This window comes from Choloepus didactylus, chromosome 8 (genome assembly GCF_015220235.1).
Source record: "Choloepus didactylus isolate mChoDid1 chromosome 8, mChoDid1.pri, whole genome shotgun sequence".
Lineage (NCBI taxonomy): Eukaryota > Metazoa > Chordata > Mammalia > Pilosa > Megalonychidae > Choloepus > Choloepus didactylus.
In genome coordinates, this window is record NC_051314.1 from 29,228,728 (window position 1) to 29,252,638 (window position 23,911).

Below are 23,911 nucleotides of genomic sequence, written 5' to 3' on the forward strand. Positions count from 1 at the left end.
AGATCCAATCAGTCATCAAAAATTTTCCCACAAATAAATGCCCAGGGCCAGATGGCTTCACAGGGGAATTCTACCAAACTTTCCAGAAAGAACTGACACCAATCTTACTCAAACTCTTTCAAAACATTGAAGAAAATGGAACACTACCTAACTCATTTTATGAAGCTAACATCAATCTAATACCAAAACCAGGCAAAGATGTTACAAAAAACGAAAACTACTGGCCAATCTCCCTAATGAATATAGATGCAAAAATCCTCAACAAAATACTTGCAAATCGAATCCAAAGACACATTAAAAAAATCATACACCATGACCAAGTGGGGTTCATTCCAGGCATGCAAGGATGGTTCAACATAAGAAAATCAATCAATGTATTACAACACATTAACAAGTCAAAAGGGAAAAATCAATTGATCATCTCAATAGATGCTGAAAAAGCATTTGACAAAATCCAACATCCCTTTTTTTTTTTTTTTTAACTTTCCCTTCTTTTTTCAAATCAACTGTATGAAAAAAAAGTTAAAAAGAAAACAAACATACAATAAAAAAACATTTCAAAGAGACCATAGCAAGGGAGTAAGAAAAAGACAACTAACCTAAGATAACTGCTTAACTTCCAACATGTTCCTACTTTACCCCAAGAAAGTTACATAATATAGCAACATTTCAGTGAACTTGTTCCTACTACATCCATCAGAAATTAACAGACCATAGTCATTTCTGGGCATCCCCAGAACGTTAAATAGCTTATCTGTTCTTCTTGGATTATTGTTCCCCCTTCCTTAATTGCTCTCTACTGCTAGTTCCCCTACATTCTACATTATAAACCATTTGTTTTACATTTTTCAAAGTTCACATTAGTGGTAGCATATAATATTTCTCTTTTTGTGCCTGGCTTATTTCGCTCAGCATTATGTCTTCAAGGTTCATCCATGTTGTCATATGTTTCACCAGATCGTTCCTTCTTACTGCCGCGTAGTATTCCATCGTGTGTATATACCACATTTTATTTATCCACTCATCTGTTGAAGGACATTTGGGTTGTTTCCATCTCTTGGCAATTGTGAATAATGCTGCTATGAACATTGGCGTGCAGATATCTGTTCGTGTCACTGCTTTCCGATCTTCCGGGTATATACCGAGAAGTGCAATCGCTGGATCGAATGGTAGCTCTATATCTAGTTTTCTAAGGAACTGCCAGACTGACTTCCAGAGTGGCTGAACCATTATACAGTCCCACCAACAATGAATAAGAGTTCCAATTTCTCCACATCCCCTCCAGCATTTGTAGTTTCCTGTTTGTTTAATGGCAGCCATTCTAACCGGTGTTAGATGGTATCTCACTGTGGTCTTAATTTGCATCTCTCTAATAGCTAGTGAAGCTGAACATTTTTTCATGTGTTTCTTGGCCATTTGTATTTCCTCTTCAGAGAACTGTCTTTTCATATCTTTTGCCCATTTTATAATTGGGCTGTCTGTACTATTGTCATTGAGTTGTAGGATTTCTTTGTATATGCAAGATATCAGTCTTTTGTCAGATACATGGTTTCCAAAAATTTTTTCCCATTGAGTTGGCTGCCTCTTTACCTTTTTGAGAAATTCCTTTGAGGTGCAGAAACTTCTAAGCTTGAGGAGTTCCCATTTATCTATTTTCTCTTTTGTTGCTTGTGCTTTGGGTGTAAAGTCTAGGAAGTGGCCTCCTAATACAAGGTCTTGAAGATGTTTTCCTACATTATCTTCTAGGAGTTTTATGGTACTTTCTTTTATATTGAGATCTTTGGTCCATTTTGAGTTAATTTTTGTGTAGGGGGTGAGGTAGGGGTCCTCTTTCATTCTTTTGGATATGGATATCCAACTCTCCCAGCCCCATTTGTTGAAAAGACCATTATGGCTCAGTTCGGTGACTTTAGGGGCCTTATCAAAGATCAGTCGGCCATAGATCTGAGGGTCTATCTCTGAATTCTCAATTCGATTCCATTGATCTATATGTCTATCTTTGTGCCAGTACCATGCTGTTTTGGCAACTGTGGCTTTATAATAAGCTTCAAAGTCAGGGAGTGTAAGTCCTCCCACTTCGTTTTTCTTTTTTAGAGTGTCTTTAGCAATTCGAGGCATCTTCCCTTTCCAAATAAATTTGATAACTAGCTTTTCCAAGTCTGCAAAGTAGGTTGTTGGAATTTTGATTGGGATTGCATTGAATCTGTAGATGAGTTTGGGTAGAATTGACATCTTAATGACATTTAGCCTTCCTATCCATGAACATGGAATATTTTTCCATCTTTTAAGGTCCCCTTCTATTTCTTTTAGTAGAGTTATGTAGTTTTCTTTGTATAGGTCTTTTACATCTTTGGTTAAGTTTATTCCTAGGTACTTGATTTTTTTAGTTGCTATTGAAAATGGTATCTTTTTCTTGAGTGTCTCTTCAGTTTGTTCATTTCTAGCATACAGAAACATTACTGACTTATGTGCATTAATCTTGTATCCCGCTACTTTGCTAAATTTGTTTATTAGCTCTAGTAGGTGTATCGTTGATTTCTCAGGGTTTTCTAGATATAAGATCATATCATCTGCAAACAATGACAGTTTTACTTCTTCTTTTCCAATTTGGATGCCTTTTATTTCTTTGTCTTGCCGGATTGCCCTGGCTAGCACTTCCAGCACAATGTTGAATAACAGTGGTGACAGCGGGCATCCTTGTCTTGTTCCTGATCTTAGAGGGAAGGCTTTCAGTCTCTCACCATTGAGTACTATGCTGGCTGTGGGTTTTTCATATATGCTCTTTATCATGTTGAGGAAGTTTCCTTCAATTCCTACCTTTTGAAGTGTTTTTATCAAAAAGGGATGTTGGATTTTGTCAAATGCTTTTTCAGCATCTATTGAGATGATCAATTGATTTTTCCCTTTCGAGTTTTTAATGTGTTGTAATACATTGATTGTTTTTCTTATGTTGAACCATCCTTGCATGCCTGGAATGAACCCCACTTGGTCATGGTGTATGATTTTTTTAATGTGTCTTTGGATTCGATTTGCAAGTATTTTGTTGAGGATTTTTGCATCTATATTCATTAGGGAGATTGGCCGGTAGTTTTCCTTTTTTGTAGCATCTTTGCCTGGTTTTGGTATTAGATTGATGTTAGCTTCATAAAATGAGTTAGGTAGTGTTCCATTTTTTTCAATGTTTTGAAAGAGTTTGAGTAAGATTGGTGTCAGTTCTTTCTGGAAAGTTTGGTAGAATTCCCCTGTGAAGCCATCTGGCCCTGGGCATTTATTTGTGGGAAGATTTTTGATGACTGATTGGATCTCTTTGCTTGTGATGGGTTGGTTGAGGTCTTCTATTTCTTCTCTGGTCAGTCTAGGTTGTTCATATGTTTCCAGGAAATTGTCCATTTCTTTTACATTATCCAGTTTGTTGCCATACAGTTGTTCATAATATCCCCTTATAATTTTTTTAATTTCTTCAGGATCTGCAGTTATGTCACCTTTTTCATTCATTATTTTGTTTATATGGGTCTTCTCTCTTTTTGATTTTGTCAGTCTAGCTAGGGGCTTGTCAATCTTGTTGATCTTCTCAAAGAACCAACTTTTGGTGATATTTATCCTTTCTATTGTTTTTTTGTTCTCTATGTCATTTATTTCTGCTTTAATCCTTGTTATTTCTTTTCTTGTACTTGGTTTAGGATTGGTTTGCTGTTCATTTTCTAGCTTCTTCAGTTGATCCATTAGTTCTTTGATTTTGGCTCTTTCTTCCTTTTTAATATATGCGTTTAGTGCTATAAATTTCCCCCTTAGCACTGCTTTTGCTGCATCCCACAGGTTTTGGTATGTTGTGTTCTCATTTTCATTCGTCTCTATATATTTAGCAATTTCTCTTGCTATTTCTTCTTTAACCCACTGATTGTTTAGGAGTGTGTTGTTTAACCTCCAGGTATTTGTGAATTTTCTAAGTCTCTGATGGTTATTGACTTCTAATTGTATTCCATTGTGGTCAGAGAATGTGCTTTGAATAATTTCAATCTTTTTAAATTTATTGAGGCTTGTTTTATGTCCCAGCATATGATCTATTCTGGAGAAAGTTCCGTGAGCACTAGAAAAGTATGTGTATCCTGGTGATTTGGGATGTAATGTCCTGTAGATGTCTGTTAAATCTAATTCATTTATCAGATTGTTTAGGTTTTCAATTTCCTTATTGGTCTTCTGTCTGGTTGATCTATCTATAGGAGAGAGTGATGTGTTGAAGTCTCCCACAATTATTGTGGAAACATCAATTGCTTCCTTTAGTTTTGCCAATGTTTCTCTCATGTATTTTGTGGCACCTTGATTGGGTGCATAGACATTTACGATTGTTATTTCTTCTTGCTGAATTGCCCCTTTTATTAGTATGTAGTGGCCTTCTTTGTCTCTCAAAACATCCCTGCATTTGAAGTCTATTTTATCTGAGATTAATATTGCTACACCTGCTTTCTTTTGGCTGTAGCTTGCATGAAATATTTTTTTCCATCCTTTCACTTTCAGTTTCTTTGTGTCCCTGTGTCTAAGATGAGTCTCTTGTATGCAACATATTGATGGTTCATTTTTTTGATCCATTCTGCGAATCTATATCTTTTAATTGGGGAGTTTAATCCATTTACATTCAACGTTAAAACCGTGAAGGCATTTCTTGAATCGGCCATCTTATCCTTTGGATTATGTTTGCCATATTTTTCCCCTCTCTCTATTAATAACCTTTATTGTACCCATACCGAATCTCTTTAGTACTGAACCTTTCTCCAAGTCTCTCTGTCCTGTCTTTGTTTCTCTGTCTGTAGGGCTCCCTTTAGTATCTCCAGTAGGGCAGGTCTCTTGTTAGCAAATTCTCTCAGCATTTCTTTGTCTGTGAAAAATTTAAGCTCTCCCTCAAATTTGAAGGAGAGCTTTGCTGGATAAAGTATTCTTGGCTGGAAATTCCTCTCACTCAGAATTTTAAATATATCATGCCACTGCCTTCTCGCCTCCATGGTGGCTGCTGAGTAGTCACTACTTAGTCTTATGCTGTTTCCTTTGTATGTGGTGAATTGCTTTTCTCTTGCTGCTTTCAGAACTTGCTCCTTCTCTTCTATGTTTGACAGTGTGATCAGTATATGTCTCGGAGTGGGTTTTTTTGGATTTATTCTATTTGGAGTTCGCTGAGCATTTATGATTTGTGTATTTATGTTGTTTAGAAGATTTGGGAAGTTTTCCCCAACAATTTCTTTGAATACTCTTCCTAGACCTTTACCCTTTTCTTCCCCTTCTGGGACACCAATGAGTCTTATATTTGGACGTTTCATATTATCTATCATATCCCTGAGGTCCATTTCGAGTTTTTCAATTTTTTTCCCCATTCTTTCTTTTATGCTTTCATTTTCCATTCTGTCATCTTCCAGGTCACTGATTCGTTGTTCAACTTCCTCTAGTCTTGTACTATGAGTGTCCAGAATCTTTTTAATTTGGTCAACAGTTTCTTTAATTTCCATAAGATCATCCATTTTTTTATTTAGTCTTGCAATGTCTTCTTATGCTCTTCTAGGGTCTTCTTGATTTCCTTCATATCCCGTACTATGGTCTCATTGTTCATCTTTAGTTCTTTGAGTAGCTGCTCTAGGTGTGTCTCTTCTGGTCTTTTGATTTGGGTGCTTGGGCTTGGGTTATCCATATCGTCTGGTTTTTTCATATGCTTTATAATTTTCTGTTGTTTTTGGCCTCGTGGCATTTGCTGAACTTGATAGGGTTCTTTTAGGGTTTGTAGACCAGTTGAAGTCCTTATCTCTAATTTATCAGATCTACAGCTTCGTGGAGTACACTTTCTCTAACTAACCAGCAGGTGGCGTCCACGAGCCACCTGTTCTCCACAAGCCAGATCTCCCCTGCTTAGCCTTTTTGGTGAGTGGGGGAGTGAGTCTTGTGGGGCCCAATTGGTGTACCAAGCTTGCGTGTGTAGTTGGTGTTGCCTGCCCTGTATGTGGGGCGTGTTTCTGGGCAGTCGGGGAGGGGGGTGGCCCTAACAGTCAAATCTCCCTGATGATCCTAGAGTTTTAAAGCTACTGCAATAGTCTAATCCTTCAGTTCAGTCCTGCCACAGTTTGTCTCTGCCACTGACCCACAAGTCTTTGGTATTGGCGTATGGCTCCTGAGACTTGCAAGTGGGCCCCTCTTCCAGGCTGTGCACCCCGGGTCCTCTGTTGAGGGATGACTGTGCTATGTCACAGGTGAGTGCCGTCCCCCCAGGGCAGTTCTGGGCTGCTGGGCTGTGTTGGTAGGCTCCCAGTCTGCTCAAATGATGGCTGAATGGGGCTCTGTTAATTCACACTGCTCCCCCTTCCCGGCTCTGGGACATTCAGCTGAGGTTGCAGGGAAGGCTAATGTCCACGCCCAGTTTTGTGGTGTGTGCCTGTTATTTGAAGCACTTCCGTCACACTGGGTTGTCTGGGGCAGCTCTGGGCTATGGGGCTGGCGATGGGCAGGAGTGTTTCCTGTCCACCAGGATGGTGGCTGTGAGCGGACACCCCCCTTTTCTTGGGAAGTTGTGTTGTTTAGTGAATTTTCTCAGCCACTGGATTATTGCCTTTTGTCTCAGAGCTCTCTTAGTTCTGCTCTTGATTTGACGTGCCCAAATTTCAATTCTTTGAAGCTTTCTGTATTGAGCTTCTTAGAGTAATTGTTTTAGAAAAAGCAAAAAGGATTTAAAAAAAAAAAAAAAAAAAAAAAAAAAAAAAAAAAAACGGCCCTCCTCAGAGATCTAATGGGTTATTGAAATGCTAATAGACAAAGCAACCAGGGCCATTAAGGAAAGGCGCACAGGGCAGAGAGATCAGCCTTGCTTCGGGATTTGCATATGCGCCTCAAGGCCTGATCTCCGCCCTTCCCCTTTCTGTGTTCACCAGAACTCCAAAAATCCTCTGCTTTTATTTTGGAGTTTTTCGTGTTGTTCCCTTTCTATGCCTGTCTCCTCTCCGCTGGGCTGGCTGCTCTCAGAGTCTCCGGTGTCTGGTCTCAGTCTATAGATTTCGTTGATCTCAGCAGTTCCACGTTTTCATGAGTGTTGTATGAAGTATGCCCAAAGACAGATTGCTCTGTGGTGTCCAGTCCACGCAGTTCCTGGCTTTCTACCCACCCTCCTGGAGGAGCAACTTTAGTGGGGTCTTTATTTCTTTATGCTGCTTTGATCCTGTGTCTGGTGTCCTTTCCTTTCAATCTGAAGAATTTCCTTTTGCCCTGCTTGTAGGGTGGGTCTGTGGTGCCAACATCCTTTTTTGATAAAAACACTTCAAAAGGTAGGAATTGAAGGAAACTTCCTCAACATGATAAAGAGCATATATGAAAAACCCACAGCCAGCATAGTACTCAATGGTGAGAGACTGAAAGCCTTCCCTCTAAGATCAGGAACAAGACAAGGATGCCCGCTGTCACCACTGTTATTCAACATTGTGCTGGAAGTGCTAGCCAGGGCAATCCGGCAACACAAAGAAATAAAAGGCATCCAAATTGGAAAAGAAGAAGTAAAACTGTCATTGTTTGCAGATGATATGATCTTATATCTAGAAAACCCTGAGAAATCGACGATACAGCTACTAGAGCTAATAAACAAATTTAGCAAAGTAGCGGGATACAAGGTTAATGCACATAAGTCAGTAATGTTTCTATATGCTAGAAATGAACAAACTGAAGAGACACTCAAGAAAAAGATACCATTTTCAATAGCAACTAAAAGAATCAAGTACCTAGGAATAAACTTAACCAAAGATGTAAAAGACCTATACAAAGAAAACTACATAACTCTACTAAAAGAATAGAAGGGGACCTTAAAAGATGGAAAAATATTCCATGTTCATGGATAGGAAGGCTAAATGTCATTAAGATGTCAATTCTACCCAAACTCATCTACAGATTCAATGCAATCCCAATCAAAATTCCAACAACCTACTTTGCAGACCTGGAAAAGCTAGTTATCAAATTTATTTGGAAAGGGAAGATGCCTCGAATTGCTAAAGACACTCTAAAAAAGAAAAACGAAGTGGGAGGACTTACACTCCCTGACTTTGAAGCTTATTATAAAGCCACAGTTGCCAAAACAGCATGGTACTGGCACAAAGATAGACATATAGATTAATAGAATCGAATTCAGAATTCGGAGACAGACCCTCAGATCTATGGCCGACTGATCTTTGTTAAGGCCCCCAAAGTCACTGAACTGAGTCATAATGGTCTTTTCAACAAATGGGGCTGGGAGAGTTGGATATCCATATCCAAAAGAACGAAAGAGGACCCCTACCTCACCCCCTACACAAAAATTAACTCAAAATGGACCAAAGATCTCAATATAAAAGAAAGTACCATAAAACTCCTAGAAGATAATGTAGGAAAACATCTTCAAGACCTTGTATTAGGTGGCCACTTCCTAGACTTTACACCCAAAGCACAAGCAACAAAAGAGAAAATAGATAAATGGGAACTCCTCAAGCTTAGAAGTTTCTGCACCTCAAAGGAATTTCTCAAAAAGGTAAAGAGGCAGCCAACTCAATGGGAAAAAATTTTTGGAAACCATGTATCTGACAAAAGACTGATATCTTGCATATATAAAGAAATCCTACAACTCAATGACAATAGTACAGTCGGCCCAATTATAAAATGGGCAAAAGATATGAAAAGACAGTTCTCTGAAGAGGAAATACAAATGGCCAAGAAACACATGAAAAAATGTTCAGCTTCACTAGCTATTAGAGAGATGCAAATTAAGACCACAATGAGATACCATCTAACACCGGTTAGAATGGCTGCCATTAAACAAACAGGAAACTACAATGCTGGAGGGGATGTGGAGAAATTGGAACTCTTATTCACTGTTGGTGGGACTGTATAATGGTTCAGCCACTCTGGAAGTCAGTCTGGCAGTTCCTTAGAAAACTAGATATAGAGTTACCATTGAATCCAGCGATTGCACTTCTCGGTATATACCCGGAAGATCGGAAAGCAGTGACACGAACAGATATCTGCACGCCAATGTTCATAGCAGCATTATTCACAATTGCCAAAAGATGGAAACAACCCAAATGTCCTTCAACAGATGAGTGGATAAATAAAATGTGGTATATACACACGATGGAATACTACACGGCAGTAAGAAGGAACGATCTCGTGAAACATATGACAACATGGATGAACCTTGAGGACATAATGCTAAGCGAAATAAGCCAGGCACAAAAAGAGAAATATTATATGCTACCACTAATGTGAACTTTGAAAAATGTAAAACAAATGGCTTATAATGTAGAATGTAGGGGAACTAGCAATAGAGAGCAATTAAGGAAGGGCGAACAATAATCCCAGAAGAACAGATAAGCTATTTAACGTTCTGGGGATGCCCAGGAATGACTATGGTCTGTTAATTTCTGATGGATATAGTAGGAGCAAGTTCACAGAAATGTTGCTATATTAGGTAACTTTTTTGGGGTAAAGTAGGAACATGTTGGAAGTTAAGCAGTTATCTTAGGTTAGTTGTCTTTTTCTTACTCCCTTGTTATGGTCTCTTTGAAATGTTCTTTTATTGTATGTTTGTTTTCTTTTTAACTTTTTTTTCATACAGTTGATTTTAAAAAGAAGGGAAAGTTAAAAAAAAAAAACAAACAAACAAGGAAAAAAAAAAGATGTAGTGCCCCCTTAAGGAGCCTGTGGAGAATGCAGGGGTATTCGCCTACCCCACCTCCATGGTTGCTAACATGACCACAGACATAGGGGACTAGTGGTTTGATGGGTTGGGCCCTCTACCACAGGTTTTACCCTTGGGAAGACGGTTGCTGCAAAGGAGAGGGTAGGCCTCCCTATGGTTGTGCCTAAGAGCCTCCTCCTGAATGCCTCTTTGTTGCTCAGATGTGGCCCTGTCTCTCTAGCTAAGCCAACTTGAAAGGTGAAATCACTGCCCTCCCCCCTACGTGGGATCAGACACCCAGGGGAGTGAATCTCCCTGGCAACGTGGAATATGACTCCCGGGGAGGAATGTAGACCTGGCATCGTGGGACGGAGAACATCTTCTTGACCAAAAGGGGGATGTGAAAGGAAATGAAATAAGCTTCAGTGGCAGAGAGAATCCAAAAGGAGCCGAGAGGTCACTCTGGTGGGCACTGTTACGCACACTTTAGACAACCCTTTTTAGGTTCTAAAGAATTGGGGTAGCTGGTGGTGGATACCTGAAACTATCAAACTACAACCCAGAACCCATGAATCTCGAAGACAGTTGTATAAAAATGTAGCTTATGAGGGGTGACAAGGGGATTGGGAAAGCCATAAGGACCACACTCCACTTCGTCTAGTTTATGGATTGATGAGTAGAAAAATAGGGGAAGGAAACAAACAGACAAAGGTACCCAGTGTTCTTTTTTACTTCAATTGCTCTTTTTCACTCTAATTATTATTCTTGTTATTCCTGTGTGTGTGCTAATGAAGGCCTCAGGGATTGATTTGGGTGATGAATGTACAACTATGTAATGATACTGTGAACAATCGAAAGTACGATTTGTTTTGTATGACTGTGTGGTATATGAATATATCTCAATAAAATGAAGATTAAAAAAAAAAAAAAAAAGACATAATGCTGAGCAAAATAAGCCAGGCACAAAAAGAGAGATATTGTATGTTACCACTAATGTGAATTCTGTGAAAAATGTACAATGTTTTATACTGTAGAATGTAGGGGACCTAGAGATACCAATTAGTGGAGGGGGAATGATAATCTAATAAGAACAGATAAACTATGGAGGGTAATCTCAATGTTATGGGAATGCTCAGGAATGATTATGGTTTGTAAACTTTCTTGGATATAGTAAGATCATGTTGGAAGCAATAGAGTTATTTTAGGTTTCTTTTTTCTCTTATTCCTTTGTTTTCTTAGGGGTTGTTAACTTTCTTGGGGTATGGTAGGAACATGTTGGAAGCAATGTAGCTATTTTAGATTATTTGTTTTTCTTACTCCTCTGTTTGGACATGGTTTATTAATTTTCTTGGGGTATGGTAGGAACATATTGGAAGCAAAGTAGTTATTTTAGGTTATTTGTTTTCCTTAATCCATTGCTTTCTTTGAAATGTTGTGGGGTTGTTTTGGTGGTTGTTTGCCTGTTTGTTTTTAATTTTTTGATAAACAAAGTTAAAAAATTGAAAAAAAATCAGTAGAAAAATGGGAGTAAAAACTAAATGACAAATAGGGTGGGATGGGGGGATGGTTTGGGTATTCTCTTTTCACTTTTAGTTTTTATTCTTATTCTGATTCTTTCTGATGTAAGGAAAATGTTCAGAAATAGATTGTGGTGATGAACGCATAACTATATGATCATACTGTGAACAGTTGATTGTATACCATGGATGACTGTATGGTTTGTGAATATATTTCAATAAAACTGAATTAAAAAAAAAAAAAAAGATAGATGTTATAATAATCTTTAGGGTAATCAATAACAGAATAGTAAAAGAATGTATAACTACCAAGAGAATGGATAATGGCAAAATGAATAATAAAAAATAAATAATCCCAAAGAAGAAAATAAAAGAGACAAAGTAACACAGTAAAGGCAAGGCAAGTAAAAAGTAAACTGTTTAATGGTAGACCTACTGTCAATGGCCTTAATGCTCCAATTTAGACATAATATTAGGCTGGGTAACCAAACTCTATATGCTACTTTAAAAAATGTAACTAAGATAACAGAAAAAAGAAGGTTGAATGTATAAGTATGTGGAAAAAACTTACCATTCAAACACTAACCAGAAGAAAGGTGGTAGTTATATTAGTGTCAGAAAAAGAAGACTTTAAGGTTAAAACCATCAGTAGAGATAGAGTGATATTTCAAAATGATAAAAATTTTAATTAGGAAGATAATGTTTATTTTGAAAGTACCTAATATAGTTGTAAAATATATAATGCAAAAATTGATAGAACTCATAGAAGACACAGATACATCTACAATGATAATGAAAGACATTTCTCAGTGACTGATAAAACAAGCATTTGAAAATCTGTATAGATATAGAAAATTCAAATAGAATAATAAACTTGACCTGACACATACAGAAGACTACAATGAACAATTACAAAATACGTTTTTTAAGAACAAAAGAAATATTTACAAAAACTGACTGAATGCTGGGCCATAAATCAAATGTCCAAATCTGAAAGAATTGAAATCATGGTAGTGCTGTTCTCTGAGCATGATGTTTGAAAATTAAGAAACACTTTTCTAAATAAACCATGAGTCAAATAAATCACCACAAAAATAAGAAAATATTTTGGACAAATGATAATGAAATTACAACTAACAAAAAATTGATGGGATGCAGCTAAAGTTAAGATTAGAAAGAAATTATAATATTTAATGCATATATTTGAAAATAATGACTTTCAATCTGATAGAAACATCTATCTCAGGAAAAAAGAAACAGCAAATAAACACCAAGGACAGTAGAAGAATAGAAATAATGAAGCACAGAAATCAACAAAACAGAAAACAAACCCTAAATAGAGAGGATCAACAAAGCCAAAAGTCAATTCTTTGGAAAGACTAATAAAATATTCCCCTAGTAAGACTAATCCCAAAAAAGAGAAATATCAAAAAAACACCAGCGCAATCACTGAACAGAGGGACACTGTTCTAGTTTGCTAAGGCTGCCAGAATGCAAAACACCAGAGATGGACTGGGTTTTATAAAAGGGGATTTATTTGGTTACACAGTTACAGTCTTAAGGCCATAAAGTGTCCAAGGTAACACATCGGCAATCAGGTACCTTCACTGGAGGATGGCCAAAGGTGTCCGGAAAACCTCTTTTAGCTGGGAAGGCACATGGCTGGCGTCTGCTCCAAAGTTCTGGTTTCAAAATGGCTTTCTCCCAGGACATTCCTCTCTAGGCTGCAGTTCCTCAAAAATGTCACTCTTAGTTGCACTTGGGATATTTGTCCTCTCTCAGCTTCTCCGGAGCAAGAGTCTCTTTCAACGGCCTTCTTCAAACTGTCTCTCATCTGCAGCTCCTGTGCTTTCTTCAAAGTGTCCCTCTTGGCTGTAGCTCCTCTTCAAAATGTCACTATCCGCTGCACTGAGTTCCCTCTGTCTGTCAGCTCATTTATATGGCTCCACTGATCAAGTCCCACCCTGAATGGGTGGGGCCACGCCTCCATGGAAATATCTAATCAGAGTTATCACTTACAGTTGGGTGGGACGCATTTCCATGCAAACAACCTAATCCAAATGTTCCAACTTAATCCCCACTAATATGTCTGCCCCACAAGATTGCATCAAAGAATATGGCTTTTTCTGGGGGACATAATGCATTCAAACCAGCACAGACATCATTTCAAAATTCATGGACATTTAAAAGATCTTAAGATGATGCTATGCACCACTTCATGGCAATTAACTTAGAAATGTAGAAGAAATATACAAATTTCTAGGAAATAATAACTTACCAAAACTGACTGAAGAAGAAAAAGATAACTGAAGGAGCAAACTGAGTTGGGATGACTTACTGTACTGAGCAGCAAGAACTATTATAAAGCTACAGTAATTAAGACAAAATGTGGAGTCCAAACACATATGAAAATTTCATTTGTGTAAAAAGGAAGTTTAAAAAAAAAAGTTCTATATCTTACCACTGACAAAATCAATTCCATGTACATTATAAATCTAAATATAAAGGATAAAATTAAGTTTCCATAAGATGATACAGAATATCTTAATAATCTTCGAGTAGGCAAAGATTTCTTAAATAGGACACAGAAAACATAAAGAAAAACACTGATAACTTGGACAATAATAAAACTAGGAACTTCTGTTCATCAAAAGACATCATAACGAGAGTGAAGGCAATATACATAAACTACATAACTAATATAAATAAAACTATAAAATTAATGAGACAAAGGCTCATCTCCAGAACATTTAATACCTAGGTATCACTAAGATAGACAACCCAAGAGAAAAATCTGCAGGAGATTTGAAGGGGCACTTGACAAAAGATACAGGGATGGTTAATATACCTTTGAGAAGGTTCTCAATCTTGAGTCATCAGAGAAATACTTACTAAAACTACAGTGAGATTCTTTAAACAAAATTGAAATTTTACAAAATTTCAAAGCCTACAATACCAAGTATTAGGAAGTGAGAGCACGGTACACTTTGGAAAACTGTGTGGTATCATACACTTAAGTTGAACAAATCCTACAACACAGCAATTCCACTCCTAGGTATATGCTCAAGAGAACTGCATATGCATGACCATAAGAAGACACACAGAAAATGTGTGGGAATATAAAATGGTGCTTCCAATGTGGAAAGCAGTATAGCAATTCTTAAATAACAGAATTTACTACATGACGCAGGAATTCCACTCCTAGGTATACACTTGATATTGAAAACAGAGACTCAAACAGATTCTGGTACAACAGTGTTCTCAGCAACAGTATTCACAATAGCCAAAAGGTGGAAACAATCCAAATGTCCATCAACAAATAAATGGATAAACAAAATGTGGTAAATACATACAATGGAATGTTCTTTGGCCATAAGAAGGAATGAAGTTCTGAGACATGCTGCAAACATGGAAGAACCTTGAAAACATTATGTTAAGTGAACCAAGCAAGGCACATAAGGATAAATACTGTACCATTCTATATATACAAAATCTCTAGAAATAGAAAATTCATAGACACAGAAAGTAGATTAGAGGTTATAAGGGATGACTGGATAGGGGAAGGAGGAGTTGATGTTTGGTAGGAATATAGTGCTTGTAAATTTTGGAAAATTTTTAATTATAAAAAAATGTTTATTGATGTGTTATAAAAACCAAAAGCTAAAAACAATACAATGTCCTTCATCAATAGAATGGATAATTTGCAGTATATACATGAAATGGAATATTACAATTACACCCAACAATGTTGATAAATTTCACAATGTTGGGCTTCTGAGATGCTGAATAATGTTTTCTTTCTTGACCCAGGTGGGAGTTAACACGGGTGTGTTAACATAATTCACTGAGTTCTACATTTATAATTTGTGCACTATTTTTTGTTTTAACTTCAATAAAATGTTTTAAAAATAAAAATGAATGACCTCGACTTTACTGACAAAGATGGAGTAACAGGAACCAGATTTATCACCCCCCAAGTGAAATAACCAAAACACAGACATAAGAAACAAGAGCTTTGAAGACACTGTACAATCAGGCAACAAAGGACAATGATACTTGACAGATGGGAAACAAACCAGGTGAGTCCTACATTTGCTCGGCAATATATAACATATTCTGGGCCATAAAATAAGACTTATAAGTTTTTAAAAATGCAAGTCATATGAAGTGTATTGTCTAACCACGATGTAATTAAATTTGAAAACTAAACAATTTCTGTTGTTTTAAGCCACGAAATTTGAGGTGATTTGTTACAGCAGCCACAGTACACTGTTCTTTGAAAAAAGCAGTAAAATTGATAAGCCTCTAGTCATACTGACAGAAAAAAAAGATATAAGTTAACAATATCAAGAATGAAAAAGGTGGCATCAATAAAAATTCTACAGATATGAAAGATATGAAAAGGATGAAAAAGAAACACTACAAATAATTTTATACTAGTAAATTCAACAACTTGGATAAAATGCACCATGTGCAAACTTAAGTCAAAATGGATCATAAAGCTAAAAGTAATACCTAAAGTTATAAAACTTCTAAAAGAAAATGTAAGAGGACACTTTGTGTCCTTGAGTTAGGCAAAGATTTCATAGATATGACACCAACAGCACAATCCATGGAAAACTACATAAACAAACTGGATTTCATCAAAGTTAAAACTTCTGCTCTTCAAAAGACAGTTAAAAAACGACTAGGTAAGCCATACTCTGGGAAAAAAACATTTGCAAATCTTGTATCTGACAAAGGATTTGTATCCAGAATATATAAGGAACACTCAAAACTCAATTAACTGAAAAGGAACAGAGTAAATTGGGTTAAACCATTAGGGAGAAGTTTATAATGAAGTTTCTTCTATTGATTCTGGTCCTGCAAGTTACTGCTTCTGGATCAGTTCCCCTGACCAGAGATATAAACACAGAAGAAAATGATGTGGTGTTTGCCCAAAGGTACTTGGGAGCCTTTTATGATTTTCACATGGAAAGACTTCCAATGATGAAAAAAAAAGCCAATGGGAACCTCACACAGAGTAAAATCCAGCAGTTCTTGGGGTTAAAAGTGACTGGAAACTGGACACATCTATTCTGGCAATGATGCACGCACCCCAATGTGGAGTGCCAAATATTCAACATCTCAAGACAATGAGAGGGGGCCACCATGGAAGAAACATTATATCACCTACAGAATCAACAATTACACTCCTGACCTGGCATATGCAGATGTTGACTATGCCATCCAGGTGGCTTTTCAAGTATGGAGTGATGTAACTCCCCTGAAATTCAGAAAGATTAATGCAGGCAAATCTGACATTATGACCTCTTTTTCACGTGGAGCTTGTGGAGGTATCTATCCTTCTGATGGAAAAAGCGGAGTTTTAGCCCATGTTTTTGGACCTGGAGCTGGTATTGGAGGAGATGTACAATTTTGATGAGGAAGAGATCTAGACTAAAAACTCCAGTGGCATAAACTTGTTTTTTGTTGCAGTTCATGAGATTGTCTATTCCTTGGGTCTTGACGATTCTAACGACCCAAGGGCCATAATGTTTCCCACCTATAGTTACGTTGACCCCAACACATTTAGCCTCTCTATTGATGACATACATGGCATTCAGTTCCTCTATAGAGGCCCAGAACAGCACCAACTCATGTCAGAGCCTGATGGTACAGAATTGTCTACCTGTGACACCAATTTGAGTTTCAATGCGTCACTACAACTGGAAATAAAATCTTTTTCTTTAAAGACAGGTTCTTCTGGTGGAAGCATGCTGAGACACCTAAGATCAGTGTTAGTTTAATTCTAACTTATGGCCAACTTTGCCATCTGGTATTCAAGCTGCTTATGAAATTGGAGACAGAAATGAAGTTTTTCTTTTTAAAGATGACAGGTACTGGTTAATCAGCAACTTAAGAACACATCCAAACTACCCCAAGAGCATATACTATTTGCGTTTCCCTGACTCTAAAACAAAATTGATGCTGCCATTTTTAACCCACTTCTCTACAAGAACCACTTCTTTGTAGATAACTGGTATTGGAGGTATGATGAGAGGAGACAACTCATGGACCCTGATAATCCCAAATTGATTATCAACAACTTTCCGGAATTGGACCTAAAATCGATGCAGTCTTCTACTCCAAAGGACACTACTATTGCTTCCAAGGAGCTCACCAACTTGAATATAACATCCCAGCCAATTGTGTCACCAGAATGTTGAAAAACAATAGGAGATTGGGTTGTTAGTAATGGTGCAATTAATGGTGATTGTCAATTCACTTCAATTTAATAAATATTTATTGCATATAAGTTTCTCAATTTTGAAAACCCTTAGAATATGGTGACATGTCAGATTTTACTTGACTCTACTATTGAGTTTGCAGATAGAAACATTCAAAGACCAAGAGAATACCTTTTGGGGAATGCTCTTTAAGTTGGACTGAGAAATTATAATTACCTTCTGGCTTACCTAAAATTAAATCAAATTTCAAAATTAAAAATTTTAATTTTATTTAAAATTTTATTTAAAATTAAAAACAGGATGAACCCAGAACTTTAAAAATGACAATTATGTACGCAAACTAAAGAATTGTGATATATTTTTATTCTGTTGACTTAATACTATAACTTAAATTAAAACTTCAAAAGAAAAAAAATCCTCAATTATAAGGAAACATACAATCCTTTCAAAAAAATGGGCAAAAGATTTAAACAGACACTTTGCCAAAAAATATACTTGGATGGCAAATAAATATGTGAAAAGGTACCCAGCATCATTATTCATCAGGGAAATGCAAATTAAAACCACAATGAGATATCATTGCCCATCTACTAGAATAACAAAAATTAAAAAAACCAACCATTCCAAGTTTTAGCAAAGATGTGAAAAAAATGAATACTCATAAACTGCTGATGGGAATGTAAAATGGTGTAATCACTTTGGAAAAGTTTTTCGATTTCCTAAGAAGTTATACATATATCTACCATTCAACCCAGCCATTCTACTCCAGATATTTACTCAAAAGAAATGAGAGCATATGTCCATACAAAAACTTGTACAAGAATGTTCACAGCAGCTTTACTTGGAACAGCCAAAACTGGAAAAAATCCCAATGAATAAAAAACAAACTGTTGACATTTACAATGGATAAATGTTTCAATCTTTTAAATTTAAGTGTTCTTGAATTTTTAAATTCAAGAAGTCAGGAAATAAGATATTATTTCAACTGTGCTTTTCAGATAATTGGTATTATTTATGGAAAACCATTGAACCAACCTGAAATATTACATCATGCCTATGATATTTCCCCACTAACACTATAATTTTCAGAACACACTCAAAGGAACATTCAAATTTCTCACAGTTGCCTCTGGAACAAGAATCAGGAAGAAGCCAACAGGGCATAGCTCCAGGTCTACTACATAAATTTACTCTATAAAGCTGAAAGTCTTATTTTGATAAGCAAGAAAAGTCAGAAAAAGAAGACATATAAAAAAGGCTAACAACACTTATTGACATCTACTAAATAATTCCCTTAAAGACATAATTTTAAAATTTTATTACTTTATTTTTTATTTCAATTTGATGTTCTGATTATGATATATATTCACACAGTTTAAAATTCAAAAGAAGGAAAGGGAACTGCCCCACTGTTCAGCCATACAATTCCCCTCCCTCAAAGTACCAATTCCACCAGTTCCACATATTGAAAATGTAATTTAAATCCAACAATTAAACTGTAGAAAAAAATTGTAGAATACAGAAATAATTTTTAAATTATCGAAGAGATCCCAAAGGTTTGCATAAAGTAGTTTATATGACTAATACGTCTGAAAAAGCCAAAAACAATTTTAAAGAAAAAAAGTCTTTTTACATGTTGAATAAAAATACGTACCTGAAGCAACCCATATTTGGTTTCTACATCATAAAGTTTATAATCTTTAATGTCTGGAGGTATGGGGGAAGGTAGGTTTTCCCAGCTACCAAGAACATTTGCTAAACTGGCAAAAACTGGTTCTGTACAAAATGCCAAGCAATCCCTGTTTTAAAAAAGAAAAATAGCTATTTACTATCATTTTTCCACATGATCAAAATCAAATACATATAAAATATTAATGATCCTATTAAGCTACCAACATGAAGGTAACTAGTTTAGACTCATTAATTTCATTAAAAATATAATATACTTTAACAGAGGAAGGTCAGGAAGCTTTGTATATGAATATACTGGATAAATCATTCAATGTTTTAAATTTAAGTATTATGGCATTGAGATACATTTTTTTTAATTCAAGAAGTCAGGAAATAAGACATTATTTCAACTATGGTTTTCAAATGATTGATACTTTTTGGAAAACTACTGAACTAATTTGAAATATTGCTACATTATACCTATGATATTTCCCCACTAACACTGTGATTTTCAGAACACACTCAAAGGAACATTAAAATTTCCTACAGACACCTCTGGAACAAGAGTCAGGAAGAGGCCAACAGGGCATAGCTCCAGGTACCATGTCCACTTCATTCAGAGCATCTTTGCTTTTATCTATTTTACGTATTATTTTTAAAGGTGTCACAGTTTAAATTTTTTTTTAAGTTACTGCTCTTTGATGTATAAAATTTATAAATTCAGGAAATGATACATATTAACAATCAATAAGTGTTACAATGATGAAGCGCTCAGGTACGGAGTTCCTGTACAGGAGGAAAACTGCTGAAATACTCTTAAATCTTTTCTACTGTTTCCTATGATTCCCAGGATTCATTTATTTTAGTAACCCTCTTTTTTTCTTTTTTTTTTTTTTTTTAGCCCTTGTCCTTATCCACAAATCATTCTTGGTCAAGTCAATATCCATATAATTATGCCTCAATTTCAAGGCTCTATGATGTTTCCTGGATATTCATTTCCATCATTATGAACATCACATTCCAGTGGGTTATATCCTCTAAAGGACCACACCACAGCTACTCACCAGTCATTTATTTCCACCCTTTTAGTATCTCCAAATTCAGCTTCCTAGTATCTTTATTCAACAAATATGACTATATTGCAATCTTGATTGCTTTCTCTTTCCCAACCACCTCAACAATAAACTACAGCACCTTTACTATCCTTTACTGAGCAAGTTTTTTTTCACTCTCCTGTTTAAGTCATAGAACACAGTTGAAGGAAAAAACAGAAAACTGAACTTCTATGTAAATTTATAGTATGAAGTCATATAGTAAATGTTAACATTGCTCTTTTTACATTACAACATTAAAAACATTTGTTGTGAGCTCTATTATTTAATTCCATGGCCTTCTTTATCCACTATTCACCTATTATCCACTTTCTACTTCATTCATCTAACATGAATAATCTCATTTGCCTTAAACTTCACCTCAGAATATTATTCCTTCCTTAACTATCCTCTTAAACTTTCCTTTGAGTTACTCTCGCCATGACTGCCTACTGTTTCTTTCACTGGCTCTTCTTTCTTCTCTGTATTTCAAGGTTCTCTTCTCAGCACTCAGCTCTTTTTACTTATGCTCTTGAAAAACTCATTTTTTTTTCATGGTTTTAACTACTGCCCCTATATTACTCACTTCCATATACTTCACCAACTCCAGACTTTCATCTGGATTACTTTTTCTATAGTACATAACTTTTGGGTAATTCCAATGTCATCTCAACATTATTAATTCATTAAAAACAGGAAATTATTTTTTCCTTCCCTAAAGTGTCCCTAACTATCCCCCTTTTTATTGATCTTACTAAAATCTTTACAACCTAACAATGAAGATGCCTTAAAGTAATTTCTGAATCACCAATTCATGACCACCATTAAATCCCTAGTCTTAGGATATTTGAATCAGTATAAAGAAGTTAAAGGGATAGAAAAAGTATAATATATTGGCCCCTTTCTCTTCAGGAGACCTAAAATGTAATTATGAGATATAAGACACCAAATAGAAGTTAAAAGAACAGGGATGGCTAAGATGTAGAAAACACTCCAGGGGAAATAACACAAACAAATATGGAGTCAAAAAAGCTCAGGACAAGTGTGGAAAACAAGACTTAGTCTGCTTTGGGATACATGGTTCACAAAAACAAGTGCTACAGAAGAGACAGCAGATACAGTGCTCTTATGAATCATCCATTAAAAAGGGGGTAATAGAAACATATTTATGATAAGAGATATAAAGCAGTCAAAATTATACAGCATGAGTTTCATTTTCTTGTCATTCTCAGCAATATATCATGACATCCTTGGGGAAGTCGTAGAGTAACTGAGGCCTTTGGACTGCACACTGGGCAGAGTAGAAGGTTAAAGGTCTAGAATAGGGCCTGGCACACACTCAAAACAAAACAAATACTGAACCAATGAAAAGGGGATAAGAAATTCTGAAAGGACAGCTGATTTCAGGCAAAAACTGTATTCTATATTTCTTTCGTGTTTTCCATTTTGATTATCATAGTGAACATATAGTAGGTATTTAAATACAGACTCATGGCAAAGGTGAAGAAAACCTGTATTAATATTTCCATAAGAGACATAGGCATAGACAATGCAAATAAATTTTAGGAAGAACTAATTTTCTGTAAGAACTCAACACTTAGTTTATAAGAATTTTTCAGTATCAGTACACTGTCTAGACAGATTTCAAATATCCAGTTAATTTTAACTGTTTGTTCAGTAAAAATATGTGTTTTATAAAAATTTACCTGGATTCTTCTAAAGGATGCTGGACAGTAAGAAGTCGAGGGTGTCGCAGCCGAGTTAACTGTTGGACTCCTCGTTTTAGAGAATCGATGATTTGATCCTTTTCAAATTTTTGATATTTGTCAATCAACTTTTTATCAAAGACAAAAACAGCCACTTCCTAGTAAAAGAATTGTGTAACTGATTTTAATCAAGAAATATATAAAAGTAATAAAATTAAATTTGTACATCACAATAGTCTACAAATAAAAATAACTAAAAACTAATGCTATGAAAATTTTAATACCAATGGAATACTTTTCTGATATCTAAGTTGGTTTCTTCATGATTAGTAAATCTAAATACTTTTAAAGGTTTAAGACCAGAAGTCTTCTGAGAAAATCCCCAAATCTGAACTCTCATATCAGAGGTACATAAAGCGTGTGTAATGTCCCCCTATATAGTAAGATCTTATTTAACCAGAATTCAAACAAAAGTTAAAATGTGTAAAAATTCAAAATGCTACTCATAGAGTATACTACAAAATCTTGAAACATTTTTTGAAAGAAAAGTTTTATGGTGGGGAGTGCTTGTCTATAAAAAAAGAAAAAACACAACTAATTTTAAAGCATCTTTTACATATGAGTTGCCTGTACTCTCTCATTCCATCCTGTCCACCATCCTCCATCTTGTTTTGGATAGTAACTGAGGATACTTACCAGTACAGGAAGCTGTTCCCCAACCCTCTTTTATGGAAGTCATTCACAGCTTATTTTATACTATTAAAAATGCAAATCCTCTTTCACTATCTTCTCTCTTTCATTCTCTCAGTTATCCAAGGAAAAAGAGCTCTCATTCAGTTACCCATTATTAATATTTCAGTCAAAAAACAGTCCTATTATTAGCTGACATGAACAATACATCAGTGATACTAGATCTCCTTAATAATGCAAAGAAAACTGATAAAATCAGAAGCAGAACTGGAAATGAATCAATGCTGGTCTTCTAAAATTCTCTGAAAAAAATATTAATGGCTTTCAGTCTCTTTCAAAAGTCTCTAAATCTACTGTTACTCAACTCTGAATATCCAGTACAGTATCTTTCCATTTTACTGCTTTGCTTTTCTAATTATTTTCTTCTGTTTTTCATTTTTGCAACATTAGGATTATTGTTCTCAGAAGTGAGGCTGGCAACCTAATCACCTAACAGAGATTCATCACAAAATTCTAAACCAACATAATTCTCAAACACAACTTGTTTCAAGTTAGAGGCTTACTATATAGTCTGTAAGTTAAGGATTTTAGAGGATTGAGTTGCTGAAAAATAAAATAAAGGGACTATTTTGTAAAATCAATTAATTCTAACAACCGATTCCCTAAGCTTTTGTGAATAAAATGGCACCGACTATAATAATAGAGGATGTATATGCATAGCACTCAAGGCATTGGCATCAGATAGTCTAGAGGAGAATTTGAGTCGATTTTCCTAAAACTAACCAGTTGACTTTGGACAAGTTTTTAATAGTATGAATACCTCATAAGATCAATGAAGAGTAAATGATACAATAATAAAAAAAATTATTGCAATGCCCAGCATATTATAAACACTAAACAAATGTTAGCTATCACTGTTATACCACTAACACCAAGACTCATACTGTTATTTTTCTATTACTGGTGACAGTTTTCTGTTGATTCAGTGATACATACAATCAATGATATGCACATTCAAGACCAATGGTCAGGAAGCATCTTTGAAAGATAAAAGGTAGACCTTCTCAGGTAACCCTGTCACCTTCATAAAAACATTAATACCTTAGGCTAAACAAAGGATGAGATATAAACTTAATACCATTCCCATATCATAGAGACATAAACAGTATGTAAGAACACAAGTTCTAGAACTATGTAAAGCAAAACTGGAATCCCACTCCTGCAACTTATTATTTATGTTGATTTTGAACTCAAACCTTGATCACTGTTATTTTCAGACCAGAGTCATAGAAGGAATGAGATAAAGAATGAAAATATTATAATATACTTTATAGCTAAAGTT

The 23,911-nt window shown here is 35.7% G+C and overlaps 1 protein-coding gene and 1 pseudogene across 4 annotated transcripts in view; one reads left to right on the forward strand and one right to left on the reverse strand.

Annotated features, from left to right (window-relative positions):
- Positions 1–23,911, reverse strand: part of SCYL2 (SCY1 like pseudokinase 2) — a 119,674-nt gene that overhangs the window by 64,882 nt on the left and 30,881 nt on the right. For all 4 annotated transcript variants that reach the window (XM_037845763.1, XM_037845762.1, XM_037845761.1 and 1 more), the window contains exons 3-4: positions 21,880–22,037; positions 19,066–19,210 (exon numbers count right to left, since the gene is read on the reverse strand). In XM_037845763.1, the coding sequence (XP_037701691.1) occupies positions 19,066–19,210; positions 21,880–22,037 (303 nt within the window). The remainder of the gene's footprint in view (positions 1–19,065; positions 19,211–21,879; positions 22,038–23,911) is intronic.
- Positions 16,018–17,416, forward strand: LOC119541664 (annotated as a pseudogene).